We start from the raw sequence: 16,935 nt of genomic DNA, 5'->3' as shown, positions 1-16,935 counted from the left end.
TCTAAATAAAATCGTTTCGAGGTCAGTAAAAACAACCAGAATTCATACATAAGGCACACGGGATTATAAGGGGCACTGTTGATTTTCAGAAAAATCAAAGGATTGATTTTAAGTGTGCTGTATTTTCCAAACAACACGGTAATAACGACGGCCCGCTAGCATGCGCTACCAAAAATAGTGCTTTGTTGTGTATCTGACGGACGAAAGCTAAACCACCACTGAAGTTGCAGCATTTTTACAAACCAATTCTGGTTCATCCGTTTCATTCAACGATCCGCTTTCGCTCTTCTCATTCTGCGTCGCCGCCATGTGCGTATGTAAACAAAGGCACTGTGCATGCGCATTTTACCCATATTCTATCGCGATATTTCATTTTCCTATCGTTGCCCAACATTACACCGGTATTACCGTGAACGGTATGATATAGCCCAGCCCTACAAAGGACCCACGGCAGACCTGACGACACATACATGCTTTTCAGCATTAACTTTTATTTACACACTCGATTGCTGTTCACAGACACACAAGGCTGCAGTTTCCTAGCTCAGCCGAACACTCCAACAACAACACTCAAAACAGGAACCAGTACAGATTTTAAGACGGGACATGATTGCTGATGCCGTGCTGGGAAGGTGCACGCACCTGCACGGCAGCTGCAGTTATGTCCAGACCACGCCCCGCCACATTGTGGGGTGTGAACTTCTCTTTGTTGTAGAGGTAAGACATGCCCAAAGAAGTTTAACAAAAGTACTGGATGAAGGCGGCTCATACTCACTAATTAAAACTGTGTTTGGTGACCACGCCACGAGCAGATTTATGACAACTCTTACCTCTTATATTAGAAACAAATAGTGATGTAGTTGCTACAGGACTGCATAGCTGCTCGAAAACCTTGCTGTTAAAGCCTGTTGGTAATTAACTGAGTTGATTCAACTGCAAAGAGATGCAGACGAGTTGCGCTCATCAGCGCAGACTGACTCTGTTTCACTGCAGTCGGACCGTGATTGTTAGAAGCCAGGCTGCCTTACACCATGCAACCTGTGTCCCCTTGTGATTGAAAGTGATTGTCCAGAGGTTGAGGGTGTTGTAAGCTCAACTTCTGGTTGACCAGTTGGTCGCTGCAGCTACATGCAGAAAAATCACCAGGCAAGCACTGATTTTTGCCATCGTTTTTTTCTGTAGTGTGACTGAGCATAAAAGAAGCAAGCAAAAAATAAACAACTTGGTGGCCTTACTATATTTCCACTGGATAGGGTAAAGTATTGCCAGAAAAAGAGCTGTTTACTTGTTTAGCTACTGAGATTGCCAGTCTTGTTTTTGTCTAACACGTCCTGTTTTGGTCAAACAGTGCATTTCTTGTTTGCCTTCTTTAGTGGTTTTTAAAACCTAATTAATGCACAGCATCAATTTTTTCTGTTGTTTTTTAAACCTGGAAAAAAAATCACTTGTCAAAAGTAAATGCAACAAAAAAACAAAAAGTAGTGTTACACGGATGACAGCAGTTACAGTAAGTGTGTTACCGCTGCACACTAGTCTGCAGCTCTGATGCAATGCATGAAGGAATGAAGCCTGCACGTCTTGATTTGGAGGGACTTTTAATCAGTTGATTTCTGGTTTGACAACCGCTGATATTTGCTTGCTCCCCTCCCGGGATTTGATGGTATTTCTCTGACGCTGGAATTGATATGTCTCCCCACTGCTTATTGTCTCACGCAGCACAGCAGCATTTAATTAAAGGTGAAAGTAATCTCTAACGCACGATTGGAGAGGAGCATTTTGGTGTACCCTCTGCCTGGTCTCTAGCGCATGCCGTGATATGAACAGGGGGCTGTTGGGTTTGACTTGTGAGCGATATGAACAAACTGGGAAATGTTGTGCAGGATTAAAACGCCCTTCCCTCGGATGTCGCCCGCACGTAAAATTAAAGTTATTACAGCTGTCAGACCCTGAAAAGTTATTGATGTGTTTTGCGCTCAACAGTTCTGCAGAACTTCAGCAGCAAGACGAGGAACACGGTGTCGGTGAGAGAGGGTCAGGCCGTGGTTCTGCTCTGCGGACCCCCGCCCCATTACGGAGGTACAGCGCACCTTCCTGACTCTTTGTCTGCTGTGCTTTCACACTCCTGCTTGCCTCAGCAATCTTTATTGTTCCCTTACTCTGCTGCTTATTATCTCGCTGTAACACTGCAGCGTCTTCTTTGTTTTTATGTCTTCCCACTTTCTCTTTCTGCAGCTCTTCCCTCAGAACCGTGACATACTGTTTTCCACTCACTTCTCCTTATCTGTCAGACAGGGAACTTTTTATGATCAGCCGCAGCTCTACCTGCCCAGACCCATGCCTTCATCTATAGTTCATAGCCTCATACTTCTTAACCTTGAGCTCACTTTTCTTGCCCATATGATCTGTGACCATGCTGTCATCTATAAAGTCTCCAGTGCTCCACTTCCCCGACTGTCATTTTTTTTCCTTTTTTTCCTGGATGTGGGCAGGTTATCTGTTGGGTAATAAAGGCTGCCGGTGGCTGGTGCGGCCGCGGGAGCGTTTATCCCGTGGCACAGCAGTGAGTCGGCTCATGTGTCTGTGTGCTACTGATTAGCAGACCCTCAAAGTGGTCCACACTCCTGCAGCCATTCGATGCCCACCAGCACAATTTCACGCCAGCATACCAGCCTTTCTCCGCTCTCTGTTTCCAACTGAATCCTGCTGCCACGTGGGAATCCACACTTTAGCAATTTGCCCTCCAGCATTCCCTCCCTTCCCGTTTAAAAAAAAAAAACAACAAAAAAAACCTCAATTTCTTTATTTTTCCTCTTAAATGAAGCATAGTGAAACATTTGATGGGATTTGTACGATGTGATAACACCACAGTAGCTGGAGGTGTTTTTAAAATGGAACAAAAAAGTGTTTTTTCCCCTCCACCTTTAGATAATGTTAAATACTTCTTTAATACTTGTTGATGCACCACTTGAGGAATACACTGATGCACCTTATTAAAAAAGGAGACATTTGAAGCTTTTCAGAGCAATCAATAGGTAAGTGGCCTAAAAGGAGCTGCTCTGTGAGTTAAACTCTGTCAGAGGACATGAGATTATGTGCCTGCAAGTCCTCTGTTGCTGTGAGACTGCAGCTCTTCAACAGACCCACTCTCTGATAGTCCCTAATCATGAAAGGTCTGTCAGTTACTGCCCTGACTTCCCTTGTAATGATTTTAATTCACAGCTTTCCCTGAAGGAAAGCAAGTGGGACTTTTTTTTTCCTTTCTTTTTTTTCCCCCATCTGCCCAGTCAAAAGGGCTGCCTGCAGAATGTCATGTGTCTGATACGGGCGGGCTGCACTAATAGCAAAGTTCATTCAGCATTCCCTGCAGACGCTTCTCACTCTTCTTAGCTCTCTTTCGCTTTTCTTTGCGCTTTGCACTCATACATTGGCCTGTTTATCAGTCCTTTCTTTGTTTGTTTTTTATTTGTTTCAGAAGTGTAAAATAATTTTTAATAAAGTTAGAGACTAATAACCATAAGTGTTGTTGCCATATTCCACATGCTCAACAGATAAGGCAGGAACAATGACGCCATCCAAAATAACCCAAAACTCTGAGTTCAAATCAAAAAATGAAAAAATAAAATATGATCCTCCAGTGTTTTTATAACACATAACATAGAACTCTAACCAACTCTGTACATTTTTGATAGCTAGAGGCTTGACCAATATCGCCAAAAAAAGTGTCCCAGTGCTGGGTTCAACTTTTATCAAACCTGCATTCTTCTGCTGGAGTCCCCTGTGATGACAGCCTCGCTGAGCAACTCAATGATCCGAGTCAAAACAGAGAGGCTATTCTTTTGCTGTATGTGTCAGCGCAACCTTAGCCCATCTCTCAGTGCTTCCCATGTTACCTAACCTTTCCGCAGCACCCAGTCCCATGTCGCTTCAAGCCTAGTGAAGGCACAAAGCTTTAGAAAATAGCACACAAATGTAAACTTTCAGTTAAAAAGCAGAAAAATAGTCAGGTGGGCGCTGGAGTCAGCTGCAGATTTGTTGTTTGGGGGAGCGACTCAAAATAAACGCCCAAATTTATGATAATAAAGGAAGAAAAATGGCTCAATTATTTATTAAATTTAATTAAAAATGTCCAAAAAGGTCCTATTTTTTTCTCAAAAAGAACATTCTTGATGACTTATTGTTGTTGGAGTTGAATTCACCATGTATACTATAAAAATGCTCAACCATAAGTTTGTGCGTCAACATCCGAGCAGAAGGTCAGCTGATCTTAACTTGGCTTAACTAAAAACACTTTGAACTCTTTTGTGCTTTGAAGTCATCTTGTATTGTTCAACAGATAAATAAAATATATTTCTCATTTCCTGATAAACTACATAGAGTGAACGTGTCGGTCCACACCTTTTAATAATGAATTATTATTGTCCTTAAAAGTGGTCAATCCCATGATGACTCAATAAGTGCAGAACTCCAAATCTCCTCTGGCATTAATATCAGCACCAAAGCTTTGTAGCGTGGGTGTCCATGGCCGAGCAGCTCCCATACTGTAAGTGTAATGTGTGGGTGGGCCTGTACTTTTGTCCTTAAATTATCTTTGTATGTGTTAGGCATTAATGGTCTTGCTGTTCTGGGAATTTTGTAAATGTGACTGGAAAGTTTATTTCTTTTGTGCCTCACTATCTGCATTTCATGTCCTGTTCCCATTATTCCAGAGATCAAATATTCATGGGTTTTCAATGGACAGCGCAGCTTCCTGCAGCAGGATGCTCGTCGTTTCATTTCTCAGAAGACGGGAAATTTGTACATAGCCAAAGTTGAAGCATCGGATGCGGGGAACTACACATGCGCAGTGAGAAACATGATGACCAACTCAACAGTGTTCAGCTCTCCAACCCCAGTGGTGGTACGGAGGGACGGTGAGCATCACCATCACCAGTCTGCCTTGTGGTTATCAGTCTATGAGATAAATCACTTGAGTGAACTAGTTGTCACCTGCGCCACAGCTCTTGCCCTTCTTTTGTGTTTTAAATGATATGATTTTCCATTTATTCCTTGTGCAGTGGTGATGGGCGAATACGAGCCAAAGATCGAGGTTCAGTTTCCTGACACCCTTCATGTCTCCAAAGGATCGTCAGTGAAACTGGAATGCTTTGCCTTAGGAAAGTAAGTGGCACAACACAGTCCACTGGAGTATTTGCAGAGCAGCGTCCTCAATTACTATCAAACACGGCAGCAGCAATCTTTCCGGTCATGGTGGAGCAGGAGAATGTGGCCTGCGTGACCTCTTTGTGTTTGACCTCCGCAGCCCTGTGCCTTCCATCTCATGGAGAAGAGCTGATGGAAATCCACTCCCTGGCAAGATTAAAATCAACCACTCCAGCGGGGTTCTGGAAATTCCATATTTTCGCCCAGAGGATGCCGGCGTGTACGAGTGTGTAGCCGAAAACAGCAGAGGACGAAATGTTGCCAGAGGGCAACTTATATTCCACAGTAAGTAAGAAAGAACATTTTGCTTCGTGCTTATCGGAGTCTACTAATAACCCTTTTTTTCTTTTTCAGTAATATTTAGACCTTTAGTCAGAGCTATAATTATTGGAAAACAGTCCTTTATTCAAGCATTATTTTTTCTAATATTTGTTCTAATGGAAGGATAATAAGCATGATAATTTGAAGTCATATGTCCTTATTGTTGGAGTGTAAATGCAGTGCAATAAATATTTTCAAATTAGAAAATATGATTTCCAGTATCTCAGGACAAATTTACCATCTCTGAATCAGAGAGAGGAGTCAGTGTCTCGCCTGCTCCTGTCTGCCATGTGTGCAGATAAGAAAGTAGGAAAGATGGATATCAGTGTCTGAACTAGATTCAGGATCCTTTGTTTTATGCAGACCTTGTGTACATGCAGCGTGGATTCTGAGGTGTCTGGTTATGACATCAGTAGTGCTAAAGATTAAGCCGTGAATGGCTGTTGACACAAAGCAGCAGTAACGCCGGGCAGGTTTGTTTATGCAACACATTTCACATGAATGCAATTCAAGGTGCTTCACAGTGAATTCAAAAGGAGATGGAGATGGCATTGAAACAGTGTCACATTAAAACATAAAAAGAACAAATTCAATGGAGTTTTTTTTTTTAATTTAAAAGAAATCTGAGGGTCAAAAGTAGAACTAACTAGAGCTTAAAGTTAAGTGTAAAGAAGGAAGTTTTTAACCAGTACTTAAAAGTAGTAGTGAGCAAGAGCTTCTTAAAGTTAGTAACTAAATACTGCACATCTGACGCTGAAAGTATGACTTGAAGCTCAGACAAGCCCTGCATGAACAGCTGGTTCACGCCTATGATGCCAAATACTGGTATTACCTGTCTCAGAGATACACAAGGTTATGGCAACAGCACAAAGAAGTTTCCATCCCATTACAAATGTAAATGAATTATATTTAAACATGCTGCTAAAGAGCCATTTTTAATGTGCTGGGTTAATGTAGTAAATACAGATATCGTAAACTAAACCACAATCTTTTCTGAAAACCAATGTGCAATTTAGTGCCTAACCCTTACTAAGTAGTGTTAGTACTAAATCCCAACCAGACTGAGAGACACAAATCAAATTAAACTAAGCAGTGATCAGTTCATAATTATCAAATCTTCAAGTATATAAAAACACGCTTGCTGTAGGTATACCTATTCTGGTATCGATTAGAATAGTATTGTTTTATATTTATATAAATCAATCAATAAAATCATTATTTTGGACTTATGGGCAACAAGTGTTAATGCAAATAGCAAAACAGATGAGCGTGAAATCAAAGAAAGATCATATTCACATGCTAAATAATGTTGACCATTTCCCAGTCGACCTACAAAGGAACCAAATTCTTATTAATTTCCTATCCCTATGTAGCTCATCTTATATATCTAATTGGATTATACAATCTAATGTATACAATCATTCGCACAGTTATTACGAATCTCTTTGGGTGCTTTTTGAAGTTCATCTCTTTCTGGGTTTTTCAGATTGGTTACATTAATGATTCCACTGATTGGCCATGTTGTACGTAACTTGAAACTCTTTACTGTGGGTTCGCAAAGAGAATCAGTGCCATACACTATATAATATAAGAAAGATTAGGTCCTATATGACAGAGAGAGCTGCTCTCTTCGTACAGAGGTGTCATCTTTCACCGATTATGCTGTAATGGCAGAGCTGTCAGTAGGCACAGTAAAACCTCTGCAAATGGTCCAAACCTGTGGCAGCATGTCAAGTCTACAATCACCCAAAGACAGCTTAGGTAATACTACCTTTTCTTTTACTTGCCACTCCTTATCTGTTGCCAGCAGTAACATGTCAAGTCACTAATGAAGTCAAGTCACTAATTCCTGCCTAGGAGAGACCAGAAAAGACCAGAAGTGTGAACTCTGGTCTAGTATGCCTTCTCCTTCACTACAATCACGTGAATGACTTAGAATGAGTAATCAAACGGGATTTTGTCTTCCCAAAAACGTTGTTTGGCAGTAGTTCTTCATTTAAAATAATCTCTTTCTCTCTTACTCTTAATTCCTGAGTTTCACTGGGAAATTACCATATTTGTCACATCGGGATTGATTTTTGTAGAGCGACACTTTTACGAATATATGCAATTAATTTTTGAATTCATAGGATATATTCATAACCATTTGTCTTTCTGCAGGTGCTGAACATCTACAGTGGGTCCAGACACTGAAAGATGCCCATATGGCCATCGATGCTAACCTGCAGTGGGAATGTAAAGCCATTGGCAAACCTATGCCTACGTACAGATGGTTGAAGAATGGTCAGTCACTAAAAGCAGAGGTAAGATGTGTGAGTGAGTACGAGTACTGCATGTTTCAAAATCATTAATAAGGATAATTGACATTTTCTTTCAATTTTTTTTATTGTTCAGGAGAGGATCCATTTGGAAGCAGGCAGACTGACCATACCCAAGATTAGTCTGTCAGACTCTGGGATGTATCAGTGTGTGGCAGAGAATGAGCATGGATCTGTGTATGCCAGTGCTGAGCTCAAGGTTGTAGGTAAGCAGTCGTGTTTGCCCTGTTTCATTTACAATGGACTGAACAAGAGGCAAGGCAAAGATATGCTGTCTGTACATCTTGCTGTCACTGGAATTAAAATGCTCCCTATTTGAAAGTGAATAAATAAGTAGAAACCAGCTAAACTAGCACCTCACTGAGCCTTGCACATTCATTTCCATAATTATTTCCTACAATGAGCCAGCTCTGGTGGTGACATATAATTTCCGTAATTGCTGGTGATGCTCTTGACATTTTGGCTGATGCACAGCTGTTGCACCTTGACAAAGCGAGACAAACTGCATCAACACGGGTCTCTTCCTCAGCCTCGCCGCCTGACTTCACCCGGCGCCCCGTGAAGAAGTCCACGGTGATCCAGAGGGGGGGTGAGGTGGTGTTAGAGTGTCGGCCCCACGCTTCTCCCAGGGCCACAATCTCCTGGTGGAGAGAGGGGGGGATGCACCTGAAGGACAGTGAGAGGTAGGGTATTATAAGCACCGCTGCACAACCCACTGAAGGCATTAATTTCCAGTACCGATTGTTATTTATGCCTTGGCTCAAGGGGACTTTGGAATCAGTGTTGCATAAAACTTCCTCGTTGGTCAAAGAATGTGTTTTTTTTTAGATAGACACCTTATTCCCTCGGATATGGATGTTGGTTTTCTGCTGACACTGCTGCCGTTTGCTGCCTGTACCAAGGAGGCCATGACACCGAGCCTTATCAGTTTTGCAATGCACAGGAAGGAGAGCACTGTATGATTTAGCTGTTTGAAACTTCAAAGCGTCCGGTGTCGCCGCAGTTTTACAGATCTTCAAAGCCGGGGAAAAAAAGTAGAACAGAGATCCTGTTGGGACTTTTTCCATGTGAAAGCCAAAGAGAAAAACAATCTGACTCCATCTTTCAGTGAAACGCCACCTCAGGCGACATGACAGGCCGCGCCGTGTCATGATTGAAGGTCTGAGGCGACACCTGTGAGCTAAAAGAACCCGTTTTCTGTTGCACCCAGCCTCAGCAGAAGCTAATCCACACAGGATGAACCAAGCAAGAGTTCAAGCACAGTATGAGGTCTGCTTTCATTAAACGCTGGGTGTCAAAGAAAGGGACATGAAAGGTCATGTAGTGATGGCTAGATAACTGGTAGACAGGCTACAATAAGGGCAGACAAATTATTTCCCAGGAAACTTCACAGCAGTTTAACAGTTGTCAACAATCACTGAAAATCACTTTCCTTACACACTTTTGAGCTGCGCCTAAGTGCAGCTCCCACTGTTGACAATATGATGTTATCTTAATCACATAATATTGGAGTATTTTGGATCCTTCTGTTTTTTTGATGGGAATAAAAAGCAGCATTGGCACATTGGTTTATCCGTCTTTGAGCCATTGTTCAGCATACCCATACATCATCCAACTTGAAATTGAAAGCATGTCTTTTCTGTAAAACACCGTCCAAAAGGCTTGTCAGTCTCACACTGTATAATTACTTAATGGCTTCAATTTTGTGTTAGTGCCTTGCCTCCTAAAGCCACCACAGCTTCAGTGGCTTACAACACCTTAACATCAATTGAGGCTTTGAAATAACAAAAGGTTTGGCAGTAAGTTGAATTTTTAATTGTATTCTAAACGTGGAGCTCTGAGGTCATAAATTTGGTAATAATGCATTAAAATTGGCCATCAAAGGAACAGAAGCTTTCCTGTATTGATGTCACAATGAGGCTGCATTACCAACTGTTAGTCAGCCTTTTTATTAAAGGGAAAATGTTTATAGTGCTGTTACCTTTATAAAAAAGAAATATGATATTTGAAAATTGAAGTAAGTTGGCAGTTTAACCAAATAGAATAATGTATGGAGAAATAGTATGATTTAACATTTATCCTTTATAAATATGAATAAATTAATATATAATAGGGCTGCCACGATTAGTCGACTAGTCACGATTACGTCGACTATCAAAATCGTCGACGACTGATTTAACAGTCATGCGTCGTTTGAAGCTTTGTAAGATCCCAAAAGATGCAGGGATAAGTAGCAGGATTTAAGAGTGTAATAACGGACTGAAACAGAAGATGGCAGCACTGCACGTACAAGGATGCCAGCTGCCGTTAAACCCCGAAGAAGAAGAAGCAGCTGTGTCCCAGAATTCATAGCGCGGCCTAGCGCAGTTGTCAATAATGGCAGCAGCTAGTTAGTTTTAATGTTACTCTTATTATTCTTTCTGGGTCACAAAATAAACGTTTAACATATAATGTAGCTGTGTAAACCTCAAATATCTGCTCAGTTTATCAAGACACCACATATTTGCAAAAGCGCTCCGACGTTTTCGGAGACGTCTGTTACCCACTAGCTCGATAGCTAGCCGGGGGCAAGGCTCACTAGAGCCGGTGAGAACACCGGACTCCCAGCAAATCATTTTCAAACCTTTCGCTACTCAGGTTAAACATGATATATAAGTCACTTAGATAACTTAAAAATGTTATTGTTTGGCTTTTTTTAGTATTTTATTTGTTCCTGGGTAAATCGGTTTGGCTGAGATTAAAGTTATAGTTTTACACAGTTGAATAAACATCAAGCAGACAACTGATTATCAGAAGTGTGAGATGCTCAAGAATATACTCCGGTGTCCCGTTATATTATAGATAGCAAGGAGTTTATTAAACTTCACTTAAACAACCTGCAGATTTCATTAAAATTTAATAAACTATCATCTTGCCTTTATTTTTAGTTAGCACATACCTGAAACACTTAAAGCTATAAGCTAATGATAGTTATATAAGAGCAGATGCATGTTGGTGCAATAAGCTGTACGTTTTATGTCCAATGGATGCATGATCTGATTAGTCGACTAATCGCAAAAATAATCGGTGACTGGTCGACTATCAAAATAATCGTTTGTGGCAGCCCTAATATATAATAAATCTCAGTAGCCAGCTTCTAGTATCATGGTCCTATGTGTTGTGGTAATTTTTGCAATTCTTTGTAAATTTATTTGAGTTTGGGTTCCTGTTTAGCTTTTACTGTTATTCTCGCATTTGAACTTTTTGATTATTGTTGGTTCGAGTTTTGAACCCTGATTTGATCTCATTGTCATTCTAGCAGTCTGACTACTTTTCATGCTTGTTTAGTTTGTTTAGATTGTCTTACAGGTCGATATACATTGGATTTTGTTCTGTATTTTTTTACTATTACAGGTGTTATTAAAGGAGACCTGTTATCCGTTTCCTTACTTTCTGTCATCTTTATACTTTTACAGTGAAAGATGCTCATATTAAAACAGGCCTAAAATATTAAATAATGAGGTTATCGTATGTGTAATTCCAACAGACCAATGAGTGCTCTGCCCCCAAGCTGTGCTCGTTACTCTCTGTGATGTCAATCATATATATTAGAAATATTTCTGAGAAGGTCATGTAGGGCACACAGCTCCGTCTGTGAGCACAGAGCACCCACCTGTAGTTCAAACCTTTTGCTTGTGAAAAACAGCCAATCAGAAGACATTTGGTTTATATGCGGGTGGAATGGAGCTAAAACAGTTTTCTTCATAACAGCTGATACCATGAGGGGCTTCACCACGATCCCTTATAATATATATTATGGATGGTTTTACAAAGTGTGGCACCATCTCTGAAAGACCAGCTATGATTAAAAGGGATGCAGCATAATTTGCCTTCAGTTGCTGAAAAGGTTTTACAGCAGTAGCGCTCATAGTGTAATAAGACTTTTTATTCACCCTGTAGTTTACAGTTTTGGTCATGTAAAAATAAAGATGTTGAGTTTTAATCAGCATGGTGATAGGTACAAGGGCACTTGTTGTATTTCAAAAGTGTGAGACGTGTCTGTGATTCATGCAGCTCGAGATTGTTCTTTTTCCCAGAGGGGGGGGGGACATGGTCCCTGGCTTAAAACTAGAGCCTACATTTTCCCTCTCCCCTTTTAAATCAAGGACTTTTAGAATTTTCAGAGAATTCTGACTGCTCTGCCTGCTTTTTCACTAGAAATGACATATGTGCTACAAGTGAAAGCTTCACAGGTGGAGGGCTTTCTCGAAAGGTCATTTCCTTTTTTATTATTGTCCTTGTTATTGCTAACGTCACTCATGCACACGGCATCACAAAAAGCGGTCTCTTCATCTGTGGAAATTTTAATTGGTGGGTTGTAAGCTAACCCCAAAGACCCCACCTACAGGCACAAGACTGTAGGATTCCCATTTATACATGCTTCAAAATATTCTTCCTTAGTTAGTGGGCTCATGCTTTTTAATACTAAATAACCTTACACCAACAACTTAACAACTCACCACCGCAAATTTAATACTTCTCGGGATCAACTTTAAGATGGCTTTAACCATTAAAAAACAATTTGAAATGCTCTTTGTTGAGGCCTTTCACAGTCTTAACCCAATGCACATGTTTATTGTTGAACTGATTTTTGTGGCAGTAGAAGTCTCACTTGGTTTCTCTCAGTTTAATAACTGTGAAATTTGGTAATCGATTGAATTGATTGAGGAAAATGTAGCATAAATTTCTTACATTTGGCTTCATTGGAAAACTGAAAATTGTAAATTTATTGCCTTTAATAGGTTCAGTAGCAGTATTCATGGCACACTGTACGTCAGCTTTCTTTACAGAATGAAACTGCCTACGATGAACCTTACAGGTTTGAAAGGAATTCATTTAGATAAATTCTCTCCATGAAAACAGTATTTTATACTTAAACTAGCTGCCAGTAGATTTGAAGAAAAAAAAAGTATGGACACAGTTCACTCATTTTAATGTTTACATTTTAATTAGAAAATAAAATAAGAAATTAAAAACATGCAAGTTATACATTCCTATGGTTATAAATAGAAAATGAAAATGCAATTAACTTACTTGACTGGAAACCTTCCTCAAGGTCCTCAATGTGATTATTTGTACCTTCGAAGTTCAAAGTGTAGATCCCAAAAAAGACACATACTGGTGCATTTTCTTCTAGCGCATTTCGTCAGTCTGATCTAACTTTTCACGCAGTGTTCAGTGAAATATAAAAAAAGATATTAAATCTACTCTTTTATTTTTCTCATTTCACTATTTCCTTCTTAATACAACAGGAAAAGCATTCAATACGTTGTGTATGTATCTGTCTTGTGTTGCCTTTGGAAAGTCCTGGGTTCAAATTCTCCTAGGATCTTTGTCCACTCCTATGATACTACTACTGCTAACACTACTACAAATAATAATAATATAGAAAAGAAATGAATGGGTGCCCTTGGAACCAGCTTTGCACCTTTTTTTAATGGTCCATTTTTGTACTGTTTAAGGTACAAACGTTGTCACCTCAGGTTATAGACTGGTCTCTGTAAGGTACAAACCACAAGCCAATACTTACAAGTAACTCCTGTCAAGGGCATAACAGCAGTTCTTCAGTGACAAGCTGTTGCAGCCCTGAAGGCACAAAAACAGTGTATCTTAGAAGAGCTGTCCATTCTCCTTGGATTATTAGTATTCCAAGAAACCAGCAATGGATTGTTAATACATTTCCTTTATATTATACCACATCAAAAACAAAGTGCGAGATATTTGAAAGTCAAAGTACACTGGTTTGAGTATCCAATTGTCTGTTTCTATCAAGAAGAACATTCTAGATGCTAAAAAGTAAATCTGACCGAAGTGCTGTTTATTTCACAGAGCGACTATATTTTTAGATTTCATTTTCATGTCGATTATCACATGCTTCCTCTTTCTTTCCCCCCTGCTCCCGCTCCAATCATTATGTACAACCACATTTCCATAGGCTTTCCTTAGCTCTGCAGACCTGCCTCAACATGCGACCAGTGGGATTGATTATTTATCATATTTTCCATCGGCCAGTCTTGAGGAAAGGGAGAAAAATTACCCAGGCAGCACATTTGAACAAGAATAGAAATTCACAGCTTGGAACGCAGTTTGTCTACAAAGTAGATAGTTCTTTACGTTTCTATTTGTTTTTGCAGCTCATTGCTCCTCGGGTCATGTTCTCAGTGTGCCTCCATCACTCAGTGTTTGATATTTTTGTCAATAAATCAGCGCAAAGCACCCTGTGTCAGACATGCTCCCTGGGTCTTAGCTTGGCCCGAGCAAATACATATTTATTCTTGGAAGCCAATATGAAATTGTTTGATTTTTTTGAGCTGGCTGCTCACAGCATTTCTGTTTGATTTACTGAATCCAAAGGTCACAACAGGAGAGCATTATCTGCCTCATTTATGCGTGTGTTTCTGTGATTTCCGACTTCTCTGTTATCAACCGAGGTGGCAAAATAAAATTCCAGGGCGTAACGTAAAGTAGTATAAGCAAAGTTGTATATTAATGTCAGTCTGAACAACCTGAAAATATTTATTTTTTCATCCACTCATTTTATCGTTAAAGGTTGATTTTCTTATTGAAATGTTTCTGAGCCTTTCCCCCACGAGTGAGCAGAGAAGATCGAGCAGATAAAAATGTTTATATACTCAGCTGAATCATCTTCAGCTATTACGCACTCTTGAAGCAATTAGCGCAATGAGCTTATTTGGCCTCGATTTCCCCTTTCAGGCAAAATACAGGTTATCCTACCTTGTCAGCTCTTGGGAAGAAATACCTGCAGACTCTAAAATTCATCATGCCGATATAATCTTTTTTTTTGGTCAGGCCACTTGTAACACTAGCCCATGAATCACTCAAACATAAAAAAGACATCCTACTCATAGACTGACCGGTGTTGTGTCTGCACATGACAGATAACTTAGCCATGAGATAGTTTTAAATAACAGTATATTTAGGCACTTAGTCACTGGCAGGCTGTTGCAAACACATCATTTGCTCCTTGAGTCTGACAGGCATAATACTGTGTTTCTCACCAAAAAGGTGATTCCCAAAGAGCTATTGGCCAGAATGTTGGTTACAAGTAACGGCGTTACTAACAGCGTTACTTATTTCAGTAACGAGTAATCTAACTAATTACTATTCCTATCGTTGCAACGCCGTTACCGTTACTAACAAGAAAATGCGGTGCTGTCACGTTACTTTTTTTCAACTAACAGACGGTTGAAGCTGTGTTCAGATTACGGTATCTTATATCAGTCGCAGGGAAGTAGCTGTAAGTAGGGATGAGTACCGGTAATGGCACTGGTTCTGACATAAACGGTAGTAACCAGAACGAAAAGTAGCGCACATTTCGGTGCTTTGGTTCATACACTTTGGATTCTAGCCAATCATTTTACCTTTCCAAGGATAGTAGGCGGGCCCAGGTACGTACGTTCTTTTAGAGCAGAGCTACAGATGAAAAATGCCCAAGGCGAAGCGCTCCATGCGCACAGCAGAAAAGGGTCATTACCATGTAAATGTGTGGTTAATTCTTCAAAAATGTATTTTTTTTTAAAAATAATTTTTTAGGCATCTTAATAAAATTAATTTATTTCTGCTCTTAAATACCTAAAAAGTTCAACTGGCATGGTGTCCAATTGTGTGCCAAAATTGGACATTTTTGTACAACGTCTGGATATTCATGTATTGACAGTGCTGTAATTTTTCACTGTTTCACTTTACAAACATAAATCTTTGCACAGTTGATGTTTATATGTTGGTTACTAAATTTCTGTAATGAAATGTGAACTGAGGCATATGCTAAAAAAAAAAACTAGGCGAGGATAAAATCTACTTACTTTTTCTGTGTTTCTGTGTTCTCAGTAACTTTGACACAGTAATAGCTGCTTCAATATTTACACCTCTGATGAAATTTCACAAGTGTTAGCTTTATTTTGATACCAAGATTGTAAGCACAGAGTTTGTAATTGCAGAGAAATAATCAATAAAATTTGGGCATTGCATTTTCGAGCAGGAAACTAAGAAACCCCTTTGGGGCTTAAGAGGTTAAGGTGATACTGTGCAAAAGAGGTAACACCTCAAATCTGATGAAACACCTGGCGACGCATAGTGTTTTTTTAAAAGCCGAGAAATGCACCGTATTTGATAGCTCGCTGCAAGACCTCACACCGAGCACATCTACTGCCGGCGTGGTAAATCTCCATTAGTGAGTTAGCACGGATCGCCCCGTGCGGGGGGCTGGACGGTTCTTATCATTTTGCAGAAAAAAGGAGACTGCTAAAAATAAAAACATAAGAGGTTTTTGGACAAAGTTTGTGCTCTCCATTCTTTAAGCACCGGTTTGAGCACTGTTTCAAAAGTACGTAGTTTGGCACCGGTATCGGACAAAACCTAAACGATACCCATCCCTAGCTGTAAGTAATCTGGGCGCTAGAGCTTTAAGCAGCTGCGCTCGCTCCGGCGGACGGCAATCACGATCACTTTTTGGCACAACACCTGGAGCTAAGGGGGCAAAACAATGGCATGAGTGCTGCTGTTTGATTGAGGAAGAATAAAGTAGTCACGGTAAGCCAATCACATGACCACTTCAAGATGACAAAGCAACAAGGTGATATATACCAGTTTTTAAATTTTGTTGATAGGCCACGTAAAACCATGATGTAGATGATAAACAATATATATGCGGCATTTTTTCCTCAATAGTTTTGTCTCGTCTAACATCTAAGGACAGTGCAGCGAGCACTCTCTGCTTATGAGCAAAAAATTTAAAAAATACAAAACAAAAAAAACGCTCTTTCCTGTTGGTGGAAAAATGCACCATGTCGACCAATCAAAAATGATATGGCAACATGACATTTGGTTGTTTAGGAAGAGGGGCAAGTTTTAGAAGTGACGGCGAGAGAGAGAGAGCGAGAGAGACAGCAGAAAAAGAGAGAGAGAGCGAGTATGTACATATTGAATGCAGAACACCTGATTGTTATATAAATAGTTTGAAATGGTTATAAAAATAGAGGGTAAAAGGTAAATAGCCGCAAATAACTTTGTTGTTTGCAAAATTTGTGCATATGATTTT

The 16,935-nt window shown here is 40.1% G+C and overlaps 1 protein-coding gene across 1 annotated transcript in view; it reads left to right on the top strand.

Moving 5' to 3' along the window:
- The window catches only part of cntn6 (contactin 6), a 152,740-nt gene that overhangs the window by 97,245 nt on the left and 38,560 nt on the right, over positions 1 to 16,935 (top strand). The window contains exons 6-12 of the mRNA XM_085273026.1: positions 1,981 to 2,076; positions 4,707 to 4,910; positions 5,055 to 5,157; positions 5,300 to 5,484; positions 7,681 to 7,823; positions 7,915 to 8,044; positions 8,368 to 8,521. Of these exons, the coding sequence (XP_085129152.1) occupies positions 1,981 to 2,076; positions 4,707 to 4,910; positions 5,055 to 5,157; positions 5,300 to 5,484; positions 7,681 to 7,823; positions 7,915 to 8,044; positions 8,368 to 8,521 (1,015 nt within the window). The remainder of the gene's footprint in view (positions 1 to 1,980; positions 2,077 to 4,706; positions 4,911 to 5,054; positions 5,158 to 5,299; positions 5,485 to 7,680; positions 7,824 to 7,914; positions 8,045 to 8,367; positions 8,522 to 16,935) is intronic.

The sequence above is a fragment of the Mchenga conophoros genome, linkage group LG5 (genome assembly GCF_057382185.1).
Source record: "Mchenga conophoros isolate Kocher_MC1m ecotype Shallow Benthic linkage group LG5, M_conophoros_male_GT1.1, whole genome shotgun sequence".
NCBI classification, from domain to species: Eukaryota; Metazoa; Chordata; class Actinopteri; order Cichliformes; family Cichlidae; genus Mchenga; species Mchenga conophoros.
The sequence above is the reverse complement of the archived record's forward strand: the minus strand, read 5'-3'. Positions and strand labels throughout refer to the sequence as shown.